This window comes from Saccopteryx bilineata, chromosome 2 (genome assembly GCF_036850765.1).
Source record: "Saccopteryx bilineata isolate mSacBil1 chromosome 2, mSacBil1_pri_phased_curated, whole genome shotgun sequence".
NCBI lineage: Eukaryota > Metazoa > Chordata > Mammalia > Chiroptera > Emballonuridae > Saccopteryx > Saccopteryx bilineata.
In genome coordinates, this window is record NC_089491.1 from 114109758 (window position 1) to 114127443 (window position 17686).

Here is a 17686-nt window from a genome sequence, read left to right on the forward strand (position 1 = left end):
ATACCCAAAATTTAATAGGATTTGGAGAGTAAAGTTAATAATTATTTCCCCTCTCCAATGAGGTATTTTCTAGAGATTTTATTCATGATCAACCGATTTCTTGTTTTGAGAAATGTTTTTTTTTTTCGTTGTTTTTTTTTTTACAGAGACAGAGTGAGAGTCAGAGAGAGGGATAGATACGGACAGACAGAAATGGAGAGAGATGAGAAGCATCAATCATCAGTTTTTCGTTGTGATACCTTACTTATTCATTAATTGCTTTCTCATATGTGCCTTGACTGCAGACCTTCAGCAGACCGAGTAACCCCTTGCTGAAGCCAGCAACCTTGGGTCCAAGCTGGTGAGCTTTGCTCAAACCAGATGAGCCCATGATCACGCTGGCGACCTCAGGATCTCAAACTTGGGTCCTCTGCATCCCAGTCTGAAGCTCTATTCACTGCACCACCGCCTGGTCAGGCGAGAAATTTTTCTGAATGAAGAAAAATTGAGATTCAGTTATCATTTATTAGTCTAGCAATACATGCTTAATATTTATTAGACTCTGACTTAGGAAAATATCCTAGACCTAGATGAATAAGCTGCCTCTTTCTGCCCTCCCTCCCTTTTTTTAACAGAAAAAGAGACAGATAGAGACAGATAGACAGGACGAGAAAGAGATGAGAGCATCAATTCTTCCTTGTGGCACCTTAATTGTTCATTAACTGTTTTCTCATATATACCTTGCCCAGGGAGCTATAGCAGAGCATGTGACCCCTTGCTCAAACCAGCGACCTTGGGCTTCAAGCCAGTGACCTTTGGGCTCAAGGTAGCAACCATGGGGTCATGTCTGTGATTTCACTCTCAAGCCAGAGACCCCCACGCTCAGGCTGGTGAGCCCATGCTCAAGCCGGCATTTTGGGGCTTTGAACCTGGGTTCTCCACATCCCAGTCTGACGCTCTATCCACGGCACCACTGCCAGGTCAGGCTTGTTTCTTATATTAAGTTTGGTTTGTTTTCCTACTTAATGGATTCTTTTTAGATTTTAAACTAATAGCATGACTAAATTTATTTTAAGGATTTTTGAACACAGAAAAGCCTGTGTAAAATGTTCTTTACCTTTTATACTGATGCATTCAGAAATTTATTCTAAAAATGTTTTTGAGAGAAATTATTGCACATGAGTAGACATTGATACATGTGTCATATGAATTACTTTGCATTCTTGAAACTTAGCTATTAGTCTATTAAACAGATTAGAGGCAAACTTGTTTGCAAATATTCAAAAAAGTTGGAGCTTTTTCAAAATTAGCTTTGTTTACAATATAAAAACATCTTTGAAGTACCCTTTTATCAAACTTATCTTTTCAAATATAATTTCAATGTATCTATTAATCACCTAGTACTTTATCAACTTTTAATTTATTTATTATTTTTTTCATTTCTTCGAAGCTGGAAACGGGGAGGCAGTCAGACAGACTCCCGCATGCGCCCGACCAGGATCCACCCAGCATGCCCACCAGAGGGCAATTTCTGCCCATCAGGGGCGTCACTCTGTTGTATCCAGAGCCATTCTAGCGCCTGAGGCAGAGGGCAGAGCCATCCCCAGCGCCTGGGCCATCTTTGCTCCAATGGAGCCTCAGCTGCGGGAGGGGAAGAGAGAGACAGAGAGGAAGGAAAGGGGGAGGGGTGGAGAAGCAGATGGGTGCTTCTCCTGTGTGCCTTGGCCAGGAATCAAACCCAGGACTCCTGCATGCCAGGCCAACGCTCTACCGCTGAGCCAACCGGCCAGGGCCTCAACTTTTAATTTATTTTCAAATGACGTATAACAGTGAAATTATCTAACAGTCTGAATGATTTACAGTCTGTATTTAAAATGCTTTGTAATTGAGCCCTGGCCAGTTGGCTCAGCGGTAGAGCGTCGGCCTAGCATGCGGAGGACCCGGGTTCGATTACCGGCCAGGGCACACAGGAGAAGCGCCCATTTGCTTCTCCACCCCTCTGCCACGCTTTCCTCTCTGTCTCTCTCTTCCCCTCCCGCAGCCAAGGCTCCATTGGAGCAAAGATGGCCCGGGCGCTGGGGATGGCTCTGTGGCCTCTGCCTCAGGTGCTAGAGTGGCTCTGGTCGCAATATGGCGACGCCCAGGATGGGCAGAGCATCGCCCCCTGGTGGGCAGAGCGTCGCCCCATGGTGGGCGTGCCGGGTGGATCCCGGTCGGGCGCATGCGGGAGTCTGTCTGACTGTCTCTCCCTGTTTCCAACTTCAGAAAAATGAAAAAAACAAACAAAAAAAAACCTAAAATGCTTTGTAATTGAGAACAAACTGTTATCAGTATGACTCTAATCCAGTACCTCATTCAGCCATGCTCCACATAATGATGTTTCAGTCAGCAATGTACTGCATAAACCAGGGGTTGGGAACCTATGGCTCGTGAGTCAGATGTGGCTCTTTTGATGGCTGCATCTGGCTCGCAGACAAATCTTTAATAAAAAAATTAATGTTAAAAATATAAAACATTCTCATGTATTACAATCTTGATTTCCTACTGCTCATGTTCATGGTTGCGGGTGGCTGGAGCCAATCACAGCTGTCCTCCGGGACAACACCAAATTTTTATTGGATAATGCATAATGTACACGGGTCATTGTGAGGTCAGGAAGTAAACTTCCCTCCTTTTAATCAAGTAGTCAGCTAGCTAATTGCAGAAACCCTTTTGACAAAGAAGATGGCTAAAAGAAAAAAAGATGAGGAGTATTGTACTTTTCAGCAGGAATGGACAGAGGAATTCGCCTTTGTGGAGAGAGCAAGTTCTGCAGTGTGTCTAATATGCAATGATAAAATTGCATCGATGAAACGGTCAAATATAAAGCGGCACTTAGACACACGCCATACTACATTTGCATCAAAATATCCAACTGGGGACAGCAGGAAGAAAGCATGTCAAGAGCTACTGTACAGAGTGCAAGCTAGTCAGCAGCAACTCCATGTTTGGACCCACCCAGGTGACTGGAATTCGGCTAGCTTTGCTGGTGCTTTAGCAATTATGAGAAACAGAAAGCCATTCACAGATGGCGAGTATGCCAAAACATTCATGTTTGATGTTGCCAATGAACTTTTTGAGACTTTTCGGATAAAGACAAGATAATCAAACAAATAAAAGACATGCCTCTGTCGGCAAGAACTGTTCACGATCGTACCATCATGATGGCAAATCAAATTGAGGCAACACAAGTGAAGGACATAAATGCAGCACTATTCTTTTCTCTTGCTTTGAATGAGTCAACAGATATAAGCCATTTATCCCAGTTCAGCATGATTGCAAGGTATGCTGTCAGTGACACACTACGTGAGGAAAGTCTTGTTCTTTTGCCTATGAAAGAGACAACAGGAGGGGAGGATTTATTCAGTTTTTTCACTGAGTTCGCTAAAGAAAAAAATCTACCGATGGATAAACTTATTTCAGTGTGTACTGATGGTGCTCCGTGCATGATGAGGAAAAACAGGATTCGTAGCGCTTCTTTGTGAACATGAAAAGAGACCCATCCTAAGTTTTAACTGCATCCTACATCAGGAGGCACTTTGTGCTCAGATGTGTGGCGAGCAGCTTGATGAGGTGATGTTGCTGGTCATTCGGGTGGTCAACTTCATTGTTGCCCGAGCTTTAAATGATCACCAGTTTAAAACACTGCTGGATGAAGTTGGGAATAATTATCCTGGTCTGCTTCTGCACAGCAATGTGCGTTGGTTGTCAAGAGAGAAGGTGCTTAGCCATTTCGCGGCTTGTCTGAGTGAAATCCGGACTTTTCTTGAAGTGAAAAATGTTGAGCATCCTGAGTTAGCTAACACTGAGTGGTTCCTGAAGTTCTACTATCTCATGGACATGACTGAACATCTGAACCAGCTCAATGTGAAAATGCAAGGCATTGGAAATACAGTCTTATCCCTTCAACAAGCAGCATTTGCACTTGAAAACAAGCTGGAACTCTTCATCACGGACATTGAAACAGGTCATTTACTATATGTTGAAAAACTGGGAGAGTTTAAAGATGCATGCACAGCAAGTGACCCTGCTCAACACCTTGATCTCCAGCAGCTAGCGGGCTTCGCATCTAATCTCCTGCAGTCATTCAAAGCACGCTTTGGAGAATTTCGGGAGCGCACTCGTCTTAAGTTCATCTCCCATCCACATGTGTGTGCAGTGGACAGCACCGACCTGAGTTATATCCCTGGTGTCTCCGTCAGAGATTTTGAGCTACAAGCTGCTGACCGGAAGGCCTCAGACATGTGGGTGAATAAGTTCAAGTCACTGAATGAAGATTTGGAGAGACTTACATGACAGCAAGCAGAGTTGGCGAGCAAACACAAGTGGGGAGAAATGAAAAAACTTTAACCCGCGGAGCAGCTGATTGTCAAAACTTGGAAAACGCTTCCTGTTACATATCACACACTGCAGCATGTGAGTATTGCTGTACTGACAATGTTTGGCTCTACTTATGCATGTGAGCAGTCTTTCTCACATCTAAAGAACGTTAAGACCAACCTACGATCACATTTAACGGATGGAAGTCTCAACGCCTGCATGAAGCTTAACCTCACCATGTATCAACCAGACTACAAAGCCATCAGCAAAACCATTCAGTCACATTAATGGTAAGAAGTACTTTATTCATCATTGGTTAGCAACAGCATAACAACGTTATTAAAAAGAATTCAGAGACTTATTGTACTTTAAAAGTGTTGATCTTACATAAAGTGCACACATTTACTTGTATTTAGTGTTAAACATATTGTATGGCTCTCACGGAATTACATTTTAAAATATGTGGCATTCATGGTCTCTCAGCCAAAACGGTTCCGGACCCCTGGCATAAATGATGGTATCACCATAAGATTACAATGGAGCTGAAAATTTTCTATCATTTAGCGACATTGTAGCTGTCATAATGTAGCACAACACCTTAGTTTGTGGTGATGCTGATATAAAAAACCTGTGGTGCTGGTCATATAAAAGTACAGTCATGAATAGTACATACTACTTGATAATAAATGACTGTTACTGGTTTATGTATTTACTATACTTTTTATTATTAGAGTGTACTCTTTCTACTTACAAAAAAAATATGCTATAAAATAAAACAGTATGTTCTATTATACCAGTAACAGCCTAATATATCTACCGTTTATTGTATCTCTTGATTGTATCATATTCTTTTGCACTTAATTTTGTATTGTTTTGTACATTAACATGTCATTAGGCTTGTAGCCTAGGAACAATAGGCTATATATAGTATATAGCCTAGGTATGTAGTAAGCTATTTCATTTATATTTGGGTAAATGCAATCTGTGGTTTTCCTATAAAGATTGTTGCCTAATGATGCATTCCTCAGAATGTATCTTGTCATTAAGTGTTGCATAATTAGTTCATTCTAGCCTTCCTCCTAATTTATCTGTAATTTCCCTCTTAGACAGTGAGAAACCTGGTTCAACCACCATCAATTTTACTTATTGTTTATCTTTAGTATGCATGCATAGCAGTTTCAGAATTATTAACTCATAGCGCTGTGAGGAATTACTTTACCAGCTGGAGTAGAGTGTGTATGTAGAATTCTTTTTTTTCTTCTTAATAGTTAACAGTCAAAACATCCTTTTCCAAAGTTACTTGGATCAGCACCATTTTTCATGCTCAGTCAGTGTGGCTATGTCATACATTTGTAATAATCTTTTTTCATATCTGCATTTCTAACCTCCTGGTTGATTATTAAAATATGCCTATATTTAAGTTTGCTCTTTATGTTGTGAAGTTCTGTGGATTTTAACTCATGCATAACATTATAACCACCACTCCAATACGATGTGGAATAGTAATTGCTCCTCATACTCTTCTCAGTCCCTTTGCAACCACTGATCTATTTTCTGTCCTTTTGCCTTTCCAGAATAGTGCTTGAATGGAAATATTTAATATGTAGCCATTTTGGTCTGGATTCCTGCGCTTAGCAAAATGCATTTAAGATTCATACATGTTGCATGAATTCACAGCTCATTCTTTTTTATTGTTAAATAGAATTTTATTGGATATATGTAGAATTTTGTTGTATCTGTTGACCTCCTGAAGGACATCTTCACTGGTATCAACATTCTGGTATAGATTTTGGTATGAATGTAAGTTTTCAGTTCACTTTGGTATATACCCAGGGACACAATTACTGGATTGTAGATGTGTTTAACTTTTTATTTTTTAGAGAGAGGAGGAGAGAAAGATGAGAAACATCAGCATATAGTTGCATCACTTTAGTTGTTCATTGATTGCTTCTCATATGTGCCTTGACCGAGGTGGGAGGGGGAGCTCCAGGCAAGCCAGTGACCTTGGGCTTAAGCCTGCAACTATGGGATCATGTCATTGAGCCCATGCTGGGGATCCTACACTGAAGCCGGATGAGCCCTTGCTCAAGCTGGCGACCTTGGAGTTTCAAACCTGGGACCTCAGTATCCCAGGTTTATGCTCTATCCACTGTACCACTTACGTGTCAGGCTGTATGTTTAACTTTATTAAAAACTGCCAAATTCTTTTAGAGTAGCTGTATTTGCTTTCATTTTTCAAAGATATTTTAGCTAGATTGAGAATTCTTGCTTAATAGTTGAATTTTTTTTCCTTGTAGTTTAAAAATCTTGATCCACTCGCTTCTGATTTGCATTGTTTCTGATGAAAAGTTCTCTGTCATTCCTATCTTTTTTTTTTTTTTTTTTTTTTTTAATATAGTCTTCTCCCCAACCCCTTTGGTTATGTCAAGATTTCTCTATCACTGTTTTTCAGCAATTTGACTCTAAAATGATAAGGTGTTTTATTGTTCTCCCTGAAGGTTGCTGAAGTTCTTGAATCTGTGACTTTATAGTTTTCTTCAAATTTAGGAAAAATGTGACCATTGTTTGCTATCCTTACCACTCTTCTAGTCTTTCTGGGGCATTACATAATGTTAGACTACTTGATATTGCCCAACAGTTTACTGTCCCACTTGATATTGTCTCAGTTCCTCTAGTTTTTAGTACCTTCTTGATGTGTTTAATCTTGGATTTCACTTTTCTTTTGCTTTGTCTTCAAGTTCATTAAATTTTTCTTTTGAAGCACCTAATCTACTATCAGTCTTACCCAATACATTGTCAATAACAGATACTGACTTTTTATCTTTAGATCAGTTTGAGTCTTTTAAAAATCTTTTAACTTTCAAATATAAACTCATAAGAAGTTACAAAAATAGAGAAATCTCATATGCTTATTACCTTTTTCTAGTGGTCATCTTAATACAGTAATCTATATATGTCATCAACTATAGTACATTATTAAAATCAGAAATCAGCACAGTATAATTAATGAGATTACAACTCTAACATTATTTAATGTTAGAGTGTAGTATTATTTTGAATATTGTTGGGCTTTGTTTTGCGGTGAAGTTGTTTTGCGGTACACTTAGAATTAACCCTGATCCTTTTGAGACTTGATTTTAAGCTTTGTTAGTTCTGGACCAGAACATCCTTCAGTATAAAACTTATTTGGTTTCATTGCTAAGGCATTAATTACCTCCTGAATGCTATTCAGTAACTCCTGTGTTAAGAGGACTTACTTTGATTGAAGGAAACATGAGTTCTGGGGATTATTCTGACTACTACTTTTCAGAGGTTTTTCTCCAGATGCAGTTTTTTCACATGGGTGCACAGATCGTTACTCTGCCAAAATGTTGAGGAAAATCTCTCGATCTTTGGAGCTCTTTGTTTCTGCAACGTCCTTCCCTTCCTTTGCTTTGCAAATTCTAGCTGCCTTGGTGTCTTCTCTAACTCTGAACTCAGTGAGAACATTGGGTTCTGATTGGGTTCCACCTCTCCTCTCCCTCTGTTTCGTTCAGCCTCATAGCTCTCTACGGGTAATAGGGCTTATTACTTCATTTGTTCTTTTTGCTTGAGGATCTCTGTCCTAAGATGATATACACTGTGTGAAAGTTCCATATATTTTATATAGTTTTCTAGTTTTTTAAGGTAGGAGGGTAAATAAAGTCTTTTTTAAACTTGAAAGGCATCCCTGCTTAATGGAAAATTTTATTTTGATTTTGTAAATATTTGTCTTTCTGGCTTTCTGAATATTTGTGGGACTTATGGGAATGCCAGTGTATAAATGTTAATAAATTTAGACAACTGGAGTACATGTTCTCTCTCACACTTGTTTTTCACATACTCTGCCTCATGTGCATACTCAAATCATCTTTCATCTATTGTGCGTCCTTTCATTCCAAATATGACCAGTATCAATATTATCTATTATAGAACATTTTTACTTAATGTAAGATAGTAGTGACATGTTAGCTTTCCTGTACACCTGGCAGAAAAGAGTGTGTCTTTATTTCTTCTTCCCTTTTTTTACTAAAACAATATAATAATTCTTTATTATTTTTCAATATAGAATATTGATTCCTATGTTGAGTAAAGCAGAAAATCGATATTGATTAAAACCCTAAGTCATGAAATATTTGAAGTTGTCCCAGGAGGGAACAGAAATTTTGATTTCCTTTTGTAATAAAATCCATAAATCCATAGTATTCTTTTTTTTTTTTTTTTTTTTAAGTGAGAAGTGGGGAGGCAAAGAGACAGAATCCCTCATGCACAGCAGGGCTGGGATCCACCGAGCAAGCCCCCTTTGAGGTGATGCTCTGCCCATTTGGGGGCATTGCTTCATTGCTCGGCAACCAAGCTATTTTTAACACCTGAGGCGAGACTATGGAGCCATCCTCAGCACCTAGGGCCAGCTTGCTTTAACCAAGCCATGGCTGCAGGAGGAGAAGAGACAGAGAGAGAAAAGTGAGAGGGGGAGGGGTAGAGAAGCAGATGGTCACTTCTCCTGTGTGTCCTGACCAGAAATCAAACCTGGGACATTCATACTCTGGGCCAAATGCTCTACCACTGAGCCACCCAGCCAAGGAAAACCCCATAATATTCTAAAGTTAATATTTTTCTTTTACCTGGTAAGTTTACAGAATGAATATTAACTTTTATTTTTAAATAACATACTTAGCATATAAAGTTATAGTTATCATTTTTATATAGTTAGGTTTTACTGTTTAAGATTCCTTTACCTGATTTTAGATTTGTAACTTATCTTTTATTGAAACTAGTATAATTTGAAGAAAATGCATGGACTTATTTAAGAAGGAACACTTTTTTATTCTATAAGAAAAAACTGAAAATTTTAGAATATTATACATTGAATTCAGAGTTACCATGATTATGTTAATTGGAAGGCAAATAATTGTTTTTTAAAGTGATTAATATTAAAAACATTAACATAAAACAGGGTTAATGTTTTGGGAATGCATTATCAAATAGTTTTGCTCTCATTTTGTGACAATCATGAAAATTTAAATTAGAGCTGAATGTGTATCACTTAACTATTCTTGGACATCCAATTGATAGAATTTTTCTTTATGAATAGCCTAATTCCTTGCTAGATGGTAAGAATTACATTTATAGTAAGTATACTAATGGCTTAAAAAAAAACTTCTCCTTTGTTATTTTTGAGAGAGACATTCCAACTGTGCATAGAAAGTTGGTAATGTGCAGTTGCATTTTTGCCCTCGAGGCAAACATCTGAAAATATTTTACCAAGTATATACAATATAAGATGGTGAAACTTAAGTAAAAGTATAGCATTCAGTAACATTAATCAAACATAAAATGAGACAAAATATAGATTTTTATTATGTAGATTATTTTTAAAACATTAAACAATTTTTTTTGACAGAGAGATAGGAAGGGAGAGAGATGAGAAGCATCAGTTCTTCGTTGCGGTACCTTAGTTGTTCATTGATTAATTTCTCATATGTGCCTTAATCAGGGGGCTCCAGCAGACCGAGTGACCCCTTGCTTGAGCCAGCGACCTTGGGCTTGAGCTGGTGAGCCTTGCTCAAACCAGATGAGTCTGTACTCAAGCTGGTAACCTCAGGGTTTTGAACCTGGGTCCTCCCTGTCCCAGTCCAACACTCTATCCATGGCGCTACATCTGGTCAGGCAATAACATTAATTCTTAATGATTTGTTTTCCTTGGAAACGTTTCTGGCCCTAGCTGGTTGGCTTAGTGGATCCAGTGTCAGCCCAGTGTGCACACCTCCCGGGTTCGATCCCTGGTCAGGGCACACATGAGAGAGACCATCTGCTTTTCTTCTCTTTCTCTCTTCCCCTTTCACAGAGGGTGGCTCGGTTGGTTCGAGCCTCAACCTCAGACGCTGAAGATAGCTTGGTTAAGTGAGTATGGGCACAAGAATGAGGTTGCTGGGTGGATCCGGATCCCAGAACATGCGGGAGTCTTTCTGTCCTCCTCTAACTTTTTTTTTTAAAAAAAGAAGCCTGACCAGGTGGTGGCGCAGTGGCTAGAGCGTCGGACTGGGATGCGAAGGACCCGGATTCGAGACCCCAAGGTAGCCAGCTTGAGCGCAGGCTCATCTGGTTTGAGCAAAGCTTACCAGCTTGGACCCAAGGTCGCTGGCTGGAGCAAGGGGTTACTCAGTCTGCTGAAGGCCCACAGTCAAGGCACATGAGAAAGCAATCAATGAACAACTAAAATGTCCCAACAAAAAACTGATGATTGATGCTTCTCATCTCTCTCCATTCCTGTCTGTGTGCTCCTATTTATCCCTCTCTCTGACTCTGGCTATCCCTGTAAAAAAAAAGAAAAAGAAAAGAAAAGAAAGGAATAAAACATTTCGGCCCTTATTAGATAACTTTTTAGAAGTAACCCATATGTATATGACCGTGTATGTGTTGTTGGTTTTAATAAAATTGATTCGTACTTTTTATGAATTTAAATTAGATGTTTTAATTATCCTCTCCCAAAGTATATTCTTATGATGTTAAATTTTCTAAATTTGAATGTATTTCTAGTGGTTAGCAATCATTATTAGATCAGTAGGTACACTTACTACTTTCCTAGGGTAAACATTTTACTAAAATTTAGGTGATACATTTATCTTTAAAATGCATACTTCAAATTCTTTGTATATACCATTTTTTATCTATTTTCAATTTACATTTTTTAGTTAGCATCTTTAGTGACTATCACCTGTGCTTTGCTGAATTTTTTGTATCTGCTGTACACAGTGCCTAGTTATTTTGGACTTACTTATCTCTGTTCAGGTTAAGAAATGAGCCCCACTTTTTCTGCCTTAGTGTAAAAAAGCAAAAGCAAATTCTGTTAGAGTATGCATGAAATTGGATGATTGAAGGACAGAGGATTCAGAAAGTTGACATTTGCTACTTTTAATTAAATTTTAATAGAATATTGAGTTAAGTTTCATTTATTAATCATAATAAGAACATATGATATATTTCATCTTATGGCATAGGAATAAACATCATAAATTGAATGAATGCTGTATAAGGAAGCATTTGGAAGAGAGAGATATTTAATTAATTGGATATTTCTGTGACTGACTGAAAAATATTTAAAAGAAAAATATGTTAGTTGAATGCTGAACATTTTTATCAATTCTATTTTTATTTATTGTAAGTTTCTTCCTGTATATGAGGTCTAGCGGATGGTTTTAACTACATAGTGGGAGTGGGAGGGGAGATTTTTTCATATTTAATAATTTCTTTCTTAAAGTATATCTTTAAGTCTGGCCCTCCTCATATTAAGAGGAAAATATGTTAGAATTTTGTTAAAAAGTACATTTTGCTTTGTTTTGTTTTCTGTGTATCATATTGGATATTTTTGCTACTGTTCCTATATTTACATGTTAGTAATTTTGATGGCTTTTGGATAATTCCATCTAGAGGGAGAACTGGTGGGCGGTCCTTCCTGTGACACGACCCTTGAGTGACAGTTCTGTTTGATTGCCTCCAGTACTGTGAGGAAAGAACACGACTCTATGGTGAGGACTGATGGACATACATTATCTGAGAAAAGAAACTACCAGGTAAGATCTTTCTTTACCTTTTTCTTTATTGGTCATATAGCTACATTGAACTGTTTAATATGTTGTATTTAACTGGGAAAAGATTGGATATACCTGAACTTCAAATTTTGGGGTTATAATTTAAAAATATGGGGAGGTAAGAGTTGGTTTAGTTGTTCATATGGAAGATAATACAATAATTAATTAATAGTAATATAAGAATAAACTGTGTTTCATGTTCTCACAACTGTATACCTACTTTTGTTCCATCCTGTATGTGTATTGGGTTTGACAGTTGAAATAGTTGAGGACATTTTTCAAAATAAAGCATGCTTATAATGTATGTATTTTTTAATGTCAAGAATAAATGTTCTGGTATGTGTTTGTGTATGTGTCAAAACTTAGATTATCTGATAAATAATTGTAATTTCATGGCTGAATACAGAGATAGTAGTTCACAAAATAAAGTGTTGATTTCTTTTATACATATTATTCCTGGAAGACTACACTGAAGTTTTATGCTATATTCAGTGTAGTGGAGAACCACAGTAATATATACAAAATTGGTTATAATGTAGAAGAAACAGAAGTGAAAATCCCAGGATGCTCAGAGACCTGCGTTCTATTGAATTGGTCATTCACTTGCTGTCCTTACAATGCTAGAGTCTTGTTTCTCATTTATTAAGTTAGTTAAATCTATTTCCTGTGTAGTATGTAAGGATGCTGATAGGTTGGTATAAGTGTAATATTGCTTTGTTTCTTTATAAGCTTTTTAAAGCAGGTGAATTTTAAAGGTGCTATCAAACGTAGTGATGAAAAGAAAACATCTGAATTTAAGTTTTAAAAGAAAATCTACTTTATTCATTTGATAATAATTCATTATTGAGTTATATAATATTTCAGAATACAGAATAGTTCAAAAATCAAGTAGCAATAAACTTTTGGCTTCCTGTGCAGATACATATCCAACCTCTCTCTTTCTTCTACCCCCCAGTTTCATTTTCTTTAGGCTATGATGGCAGCCAGTATGATAGTAATAGCAGTGGTTAATCTGCTAATCATTTTTTTAGTCCCAGTTAATTATTTTTCTTTTTCAAATTGGAAAAATGAACAGTAGAGAACATTTGTACATGGGTATTCATGTACTATTAGCAGAGTGTGTTTGATTATAAAACTTAGCCCTGGCCGGTTGGCTCAGTGGTAGAGTGTTGGCCTGGCGTGCAGGAGTCCCAGGTTCGATTCCTGGCCAGGGCACACAGGAGAAGTGCCCATCTGCTTCTCCACCCCTCCCCTTCTCCTTCCTCTCTGTCTCTCTCTTCCCCTCCTGCAGCCGAGGCTCCATTGGAGCAAAGTTGGCCTGGGTGTTGCGGATGGCTCTGTGGCCTCTCTGCCTCAGGCGCTAGATGGTTCTGGTTGCAACGGAGCGACACCCCAGATGGGCAGAGCATCGGCCCCCTGGTAGGCATGCCGGGTGGATCCCGGTCAGGCGCATGCAGGAGTCTGTCTGACTGCCTCCCCGTTTCCAACTTTGGAAAAATACAAAAAAAAACCTTACTGGCTTGGTCATGGTTCCTTATAAAAAACAGTGCCATATATAACCTTTCTAGGGTTTCTTCTAACTTGAGGTCAAAAGTTTCTTGCCAAGACTTTATGATTTTAATAAGCCAGAGTAAGGCGTGGCTGTGAGGAGTCAGTTCTCATCTTTTCTCTTCTGTGTGGTTGTCATGGACTTGACCAACATGGCCTTTGCTAATCATTCATACTTGCTGTATGGAACTCCTCCTGCTCACAGCAATTTCCAACTTCCTTGACTGAGAACATTTTAATTGGTCAGAGCACTTGGGCTTTTGAATCTTTTGATAGGTTTTGGTAAATTATCTTAAGAATATTGTGATTCTAGAGTAGAGAAGATGGCAGTGGAATAGGCAGATGCACAGACTCCCAGCTCACACTACCAAACTGGATTACAAATTCATTTAGGAATAATCATCATGAAAAACCAACTTTGTATACTAAAAGAACAGGTCTCAAAAACCAAGGAGCAAAGAAGAATCCACACCGATCCTGATAGGGAGTGCAGGGGTGCGGTGGGGGCTCCCCTGCTTCCAGGAGCGAGGAGAGGCTGAGGAGGAGAGCCCAGAAGGGCTCTCATTATAAGCAGAGAGTCCCTGAGAGGTGGGGGCTCTCAGTCTCAGAACTGGAGACCCAGCCTAGAAATCCAGGGACTGGAGGAGACAGACAGAAACCATTGAGAGGGGAGAAGAACAAAGTTCTGTGTGTGAGAAGTGGCGGAGGTACCTTAAAGGGACAGAGCAGAAAATATCGCTTACAGCCACTTGCCTGGGGACCTGGGGGCGAGGAGGGCTGAGAGGACTGGCTTGTCTTCCAAAAGGAAAGTGGGGAGAGCGAGACAAACTGTGACAGGCAGAGGAATGCCTGGGATGACCTTAGAAGCTGACTCATCCAGTGTGGAGGCGGCCATAGCTGGGGGGGAGGGGTTGATCTCTCCACACAGCACAAGCCTAAAGTGGTTCCAGGTGACCCACCTCAAGAAAGCTCTCCAGCTCCAATCAACGCAAAAGACACAGCTGAAAGGAGGAAGTGGGGTAGAGGGGCAGTAACTCAGGTCTCCAGGGAGATTTGAGATACACCTCCCCTATTGAAACTGAGAAAGCGCCCCACCTCCAGAGAGCACCTGACAGAACCTGCCTTCAGAGTCTCAGAGGTCATACCCACAGCATTCCTGGATACAGTTTCAAATAAGGCCCCTGCTCAGATAAGTAAACAAGCCTACCACTGAGTTAAATAAACTGAAAACAAACAAATCAAGACTTCAAAGTGGTTCTACTACATAAGGAGACCACAACTGGAACAAGCCTGTAAGCCACACACAAACAATGGGAAGACAGAGAAACTTAGGTCATATGCTTCAACAACACAAATCCTCAGAAAAAGACCTGGATGAAACGGAAGTAATCAAATTACTGAATGCAGAGTATAAAATAATGATTGTTAGGATGCTTAAGGATCTCAGAACTACAATGGATGGACTTAATGAAAACCTCAATAAAGAAATTGTAAGCATCAAAAAGGACACGGAAATCAAAGAAGAACCAGACAGAAACGACAAACACAATATCAGAAATGAAGACTACACTACAAGGAATTAAAAGCAGCCTGGATGAAGCAGAGGATTGAATCAGCAACTTAGAGGACAAGATAAGCAAAAGCACAGAAGCAGAACAGCAAAAAGAAAAGAGGATGAAAAAGTCTGAGGAAACTCTTAAGAGAGCTCTGTGACAACATGAAGAGAAACAATATTCACATAATAGCATAATAGAGGATCCTGAAGGAGAAGAGAAAGAACAAGGAATAGAGAACCTGTTTGAAGAAATTATAGCTGAAAATTTACCTAAATTGATGCAGGCAAGAGTCGCACAGGTTGGAGAAGCAGACAGAACCCCATTAATAAAGAACCCAAAGAGACCCACACCAAGACACGTCATAATCAAAATACCAAAGCTAAGAGATAAAGAAAGAATATTAAAAGCTGTAAGAGAAAAATAATCACCTACAAAGGAACCCCCATAAGGATGACATCTGACTTTTCAACAGAAACACTTGAGGCCAAAAGGGAATGGCAAGAAATATTCAAAGTAATGCAGAACAAGAACCTACAACCAAGACTTCTTTATCCAGCAAGGCTATCATTTAAAATTGAAGGAGAAATAAAGAGCTTCCCAGACAAAAAAAAAACTCAAGGAATTTATCACAACCAAACCAATGCTTCAAGAAATGTTAAGAAGCCTGCTGTACACAGAACAAAATAGGGGGAAAAATATCTAGTAAAAGAGGAGTGTAGATTTAAAGAAAAAGATGCCAATAAACAACTACATATCAATAATAACATTAAATGTAAATGGATTAAATGCTACAATCAAAACACATAGGGTAGCTGAATGGATAAGGAAACAGGACTCATACATATGCTGTCTACAAGTGACCTACCTCAAAACAAAGGACACACATAGACTGAAAGTAAAAGAATTGAAAAAAATATTTCATGCAAATGGAAATGAGAATAAGGCTGGGTAGCAATACTTATATCTGACAAAACAGACTTTAAAACAAAAACTATAGTAAGGGATAAAGAAGGTCACTACATAATGATAGAGGGAGCCATCCAACAGGAAGAGACAAGATCAACAACAGCAATACTGTAATAGTAGGAGATTTCAACACCCCACTAACATAACTGGATAGATCCTCAAGGAAGAAAATTAACAAAGAAACAGCAGAATTAAGGGACAAACTGGGTCAACTGGATTTAATAAATATCTTCAGAACCTTTCACCCTAAAGCAGCAGAATATACATTCTTTACAAGTACGCATGGTACATTCTCTAGCATAGACCACATATTAGTGCATAAAACGAGTCTCAACAAATTTAAGAACATTGAAACCATATCAAGCATCTTCTCTCACCACAATGTCATGAGACTAGAAATCAACTACAATAGAAAAACTGAAAAACACTCAAACACTTGGTAACTAAACAGCATATTATTAAATAACGAATGGGTCGACAATGAGATCAAGAAGGAAATAAAAAATTTTCTTGAAACAAATAAAAATGAGCATACAACAACTCAAAATCTGTGGGATACAGCAAAAGTAGTCCTGAGAGGGAAGTTTATAGTATTACAGGCCAAAAAATTAGACAAACTAGATGAAATGGACAAATTCCTTGAAAAATATAATCTTTCAAAAATAAATCTGGAAAAATCAGAAAACCTAAAGAGACCAATTACAACATATGTGCTCAAAACAGTTATCCAAAAACTCCCAACAAACAAAAGCCCTGGGCCAGATGGCTTCACCGGTGGATTCTACCAAACATTCAAAGAAGAACTAACTCCTGTCCTTCTCAAGCTATTTCAAAAAACTTCAAGAGGAGGAAAACTTCCAAGCTCCTTTTATGAGGCAAGCATAATTCTGATTCCAAAACCAGGCAAAGACAACACAAAGAAAGAAAACTATAGGCCAATATCCCTGATGAATTTAGGTGCTAAAATTCTCAACAAAATAATTAGCAAACTGGATCCAGCAATACATGGAAAAAATCATACACCATGATCCAGTGGGATTTATTCTGGGGAGGCAAGACTGGTACAATATTCGCAAATCAATCAATGTGATTCATCACATAAACAAAAGAAAGGAGAAAAACCACATGATAATTTCAGTAGATACAGAAAAAGCATTTGACAAAATCCAGCACCCATTTATAATCAAAACTCTCAGCAAAGTGGGAATACAAGGAACATACCTCAACATGATAAAGGCCATCTATGACAGACCCACAGCCAACATCATACTCAATGGGCAAAAAGGTAAAAGCAATCCCTTTAAGATAAAAAACAAGGCAGGGATGCCCCCTTTCACCACTCTTATTCAACCTAGTTCTGGAACTGTTACCCACAGCAATCAGACAAGAAGAAATAAAAGGCATCCAAATTGGAAAAGAGGAAATAAAACTAACATTATTTGCTGATGATATGGTGCTGTACATAGAAAACCCTAAAGTCACAGTCAAAAAACCACTGGACCTGATAAATGAATTCAGCAAGGTGGCAGGATATAAAATTAGTACTTAGAAATCAGAGTCATTTTTATACACCAACAATGATCTGTTTGAAAGAGAAATTAAGAAAACAATTCCCCTTCACTATATTAACAACAACAACAAAAGTACCTACGAGTAAATTTAACCAGG

General features: G+C 38.5%; 1 protein-coding gene across 4 annotated transcripts in view; it reads left to right on the forward strand.

Annotated features, from left to right (window-relative positions):
- Positions 1-17686, forward strand: part of CNOT2 (CCR4-NOT transcription complex subunit 2) — a 128218-nt gene that overhangs the window by 36600 nt on the left and 73932 nt on the right. For 2 of the 4 annotated variants that reach the window (XM_066257655.1, XM_066257656.1), the window contains one exon: positions 11788-11930. In XM_066257655.1, the coding sequence (XP_066113752.1) occupies positions 11883-11930 (48 nt within the window). In that variant the 5' untranslated portion in view covers positions 11788-11882. Of the gene's footprint in view, positions 1-11787; positions 11931-17686 lie in introns of those variants that run through there. The other 2 variants (XM_066257657.1, XM_066257654.1) reach the window with 1 other exon arrangement.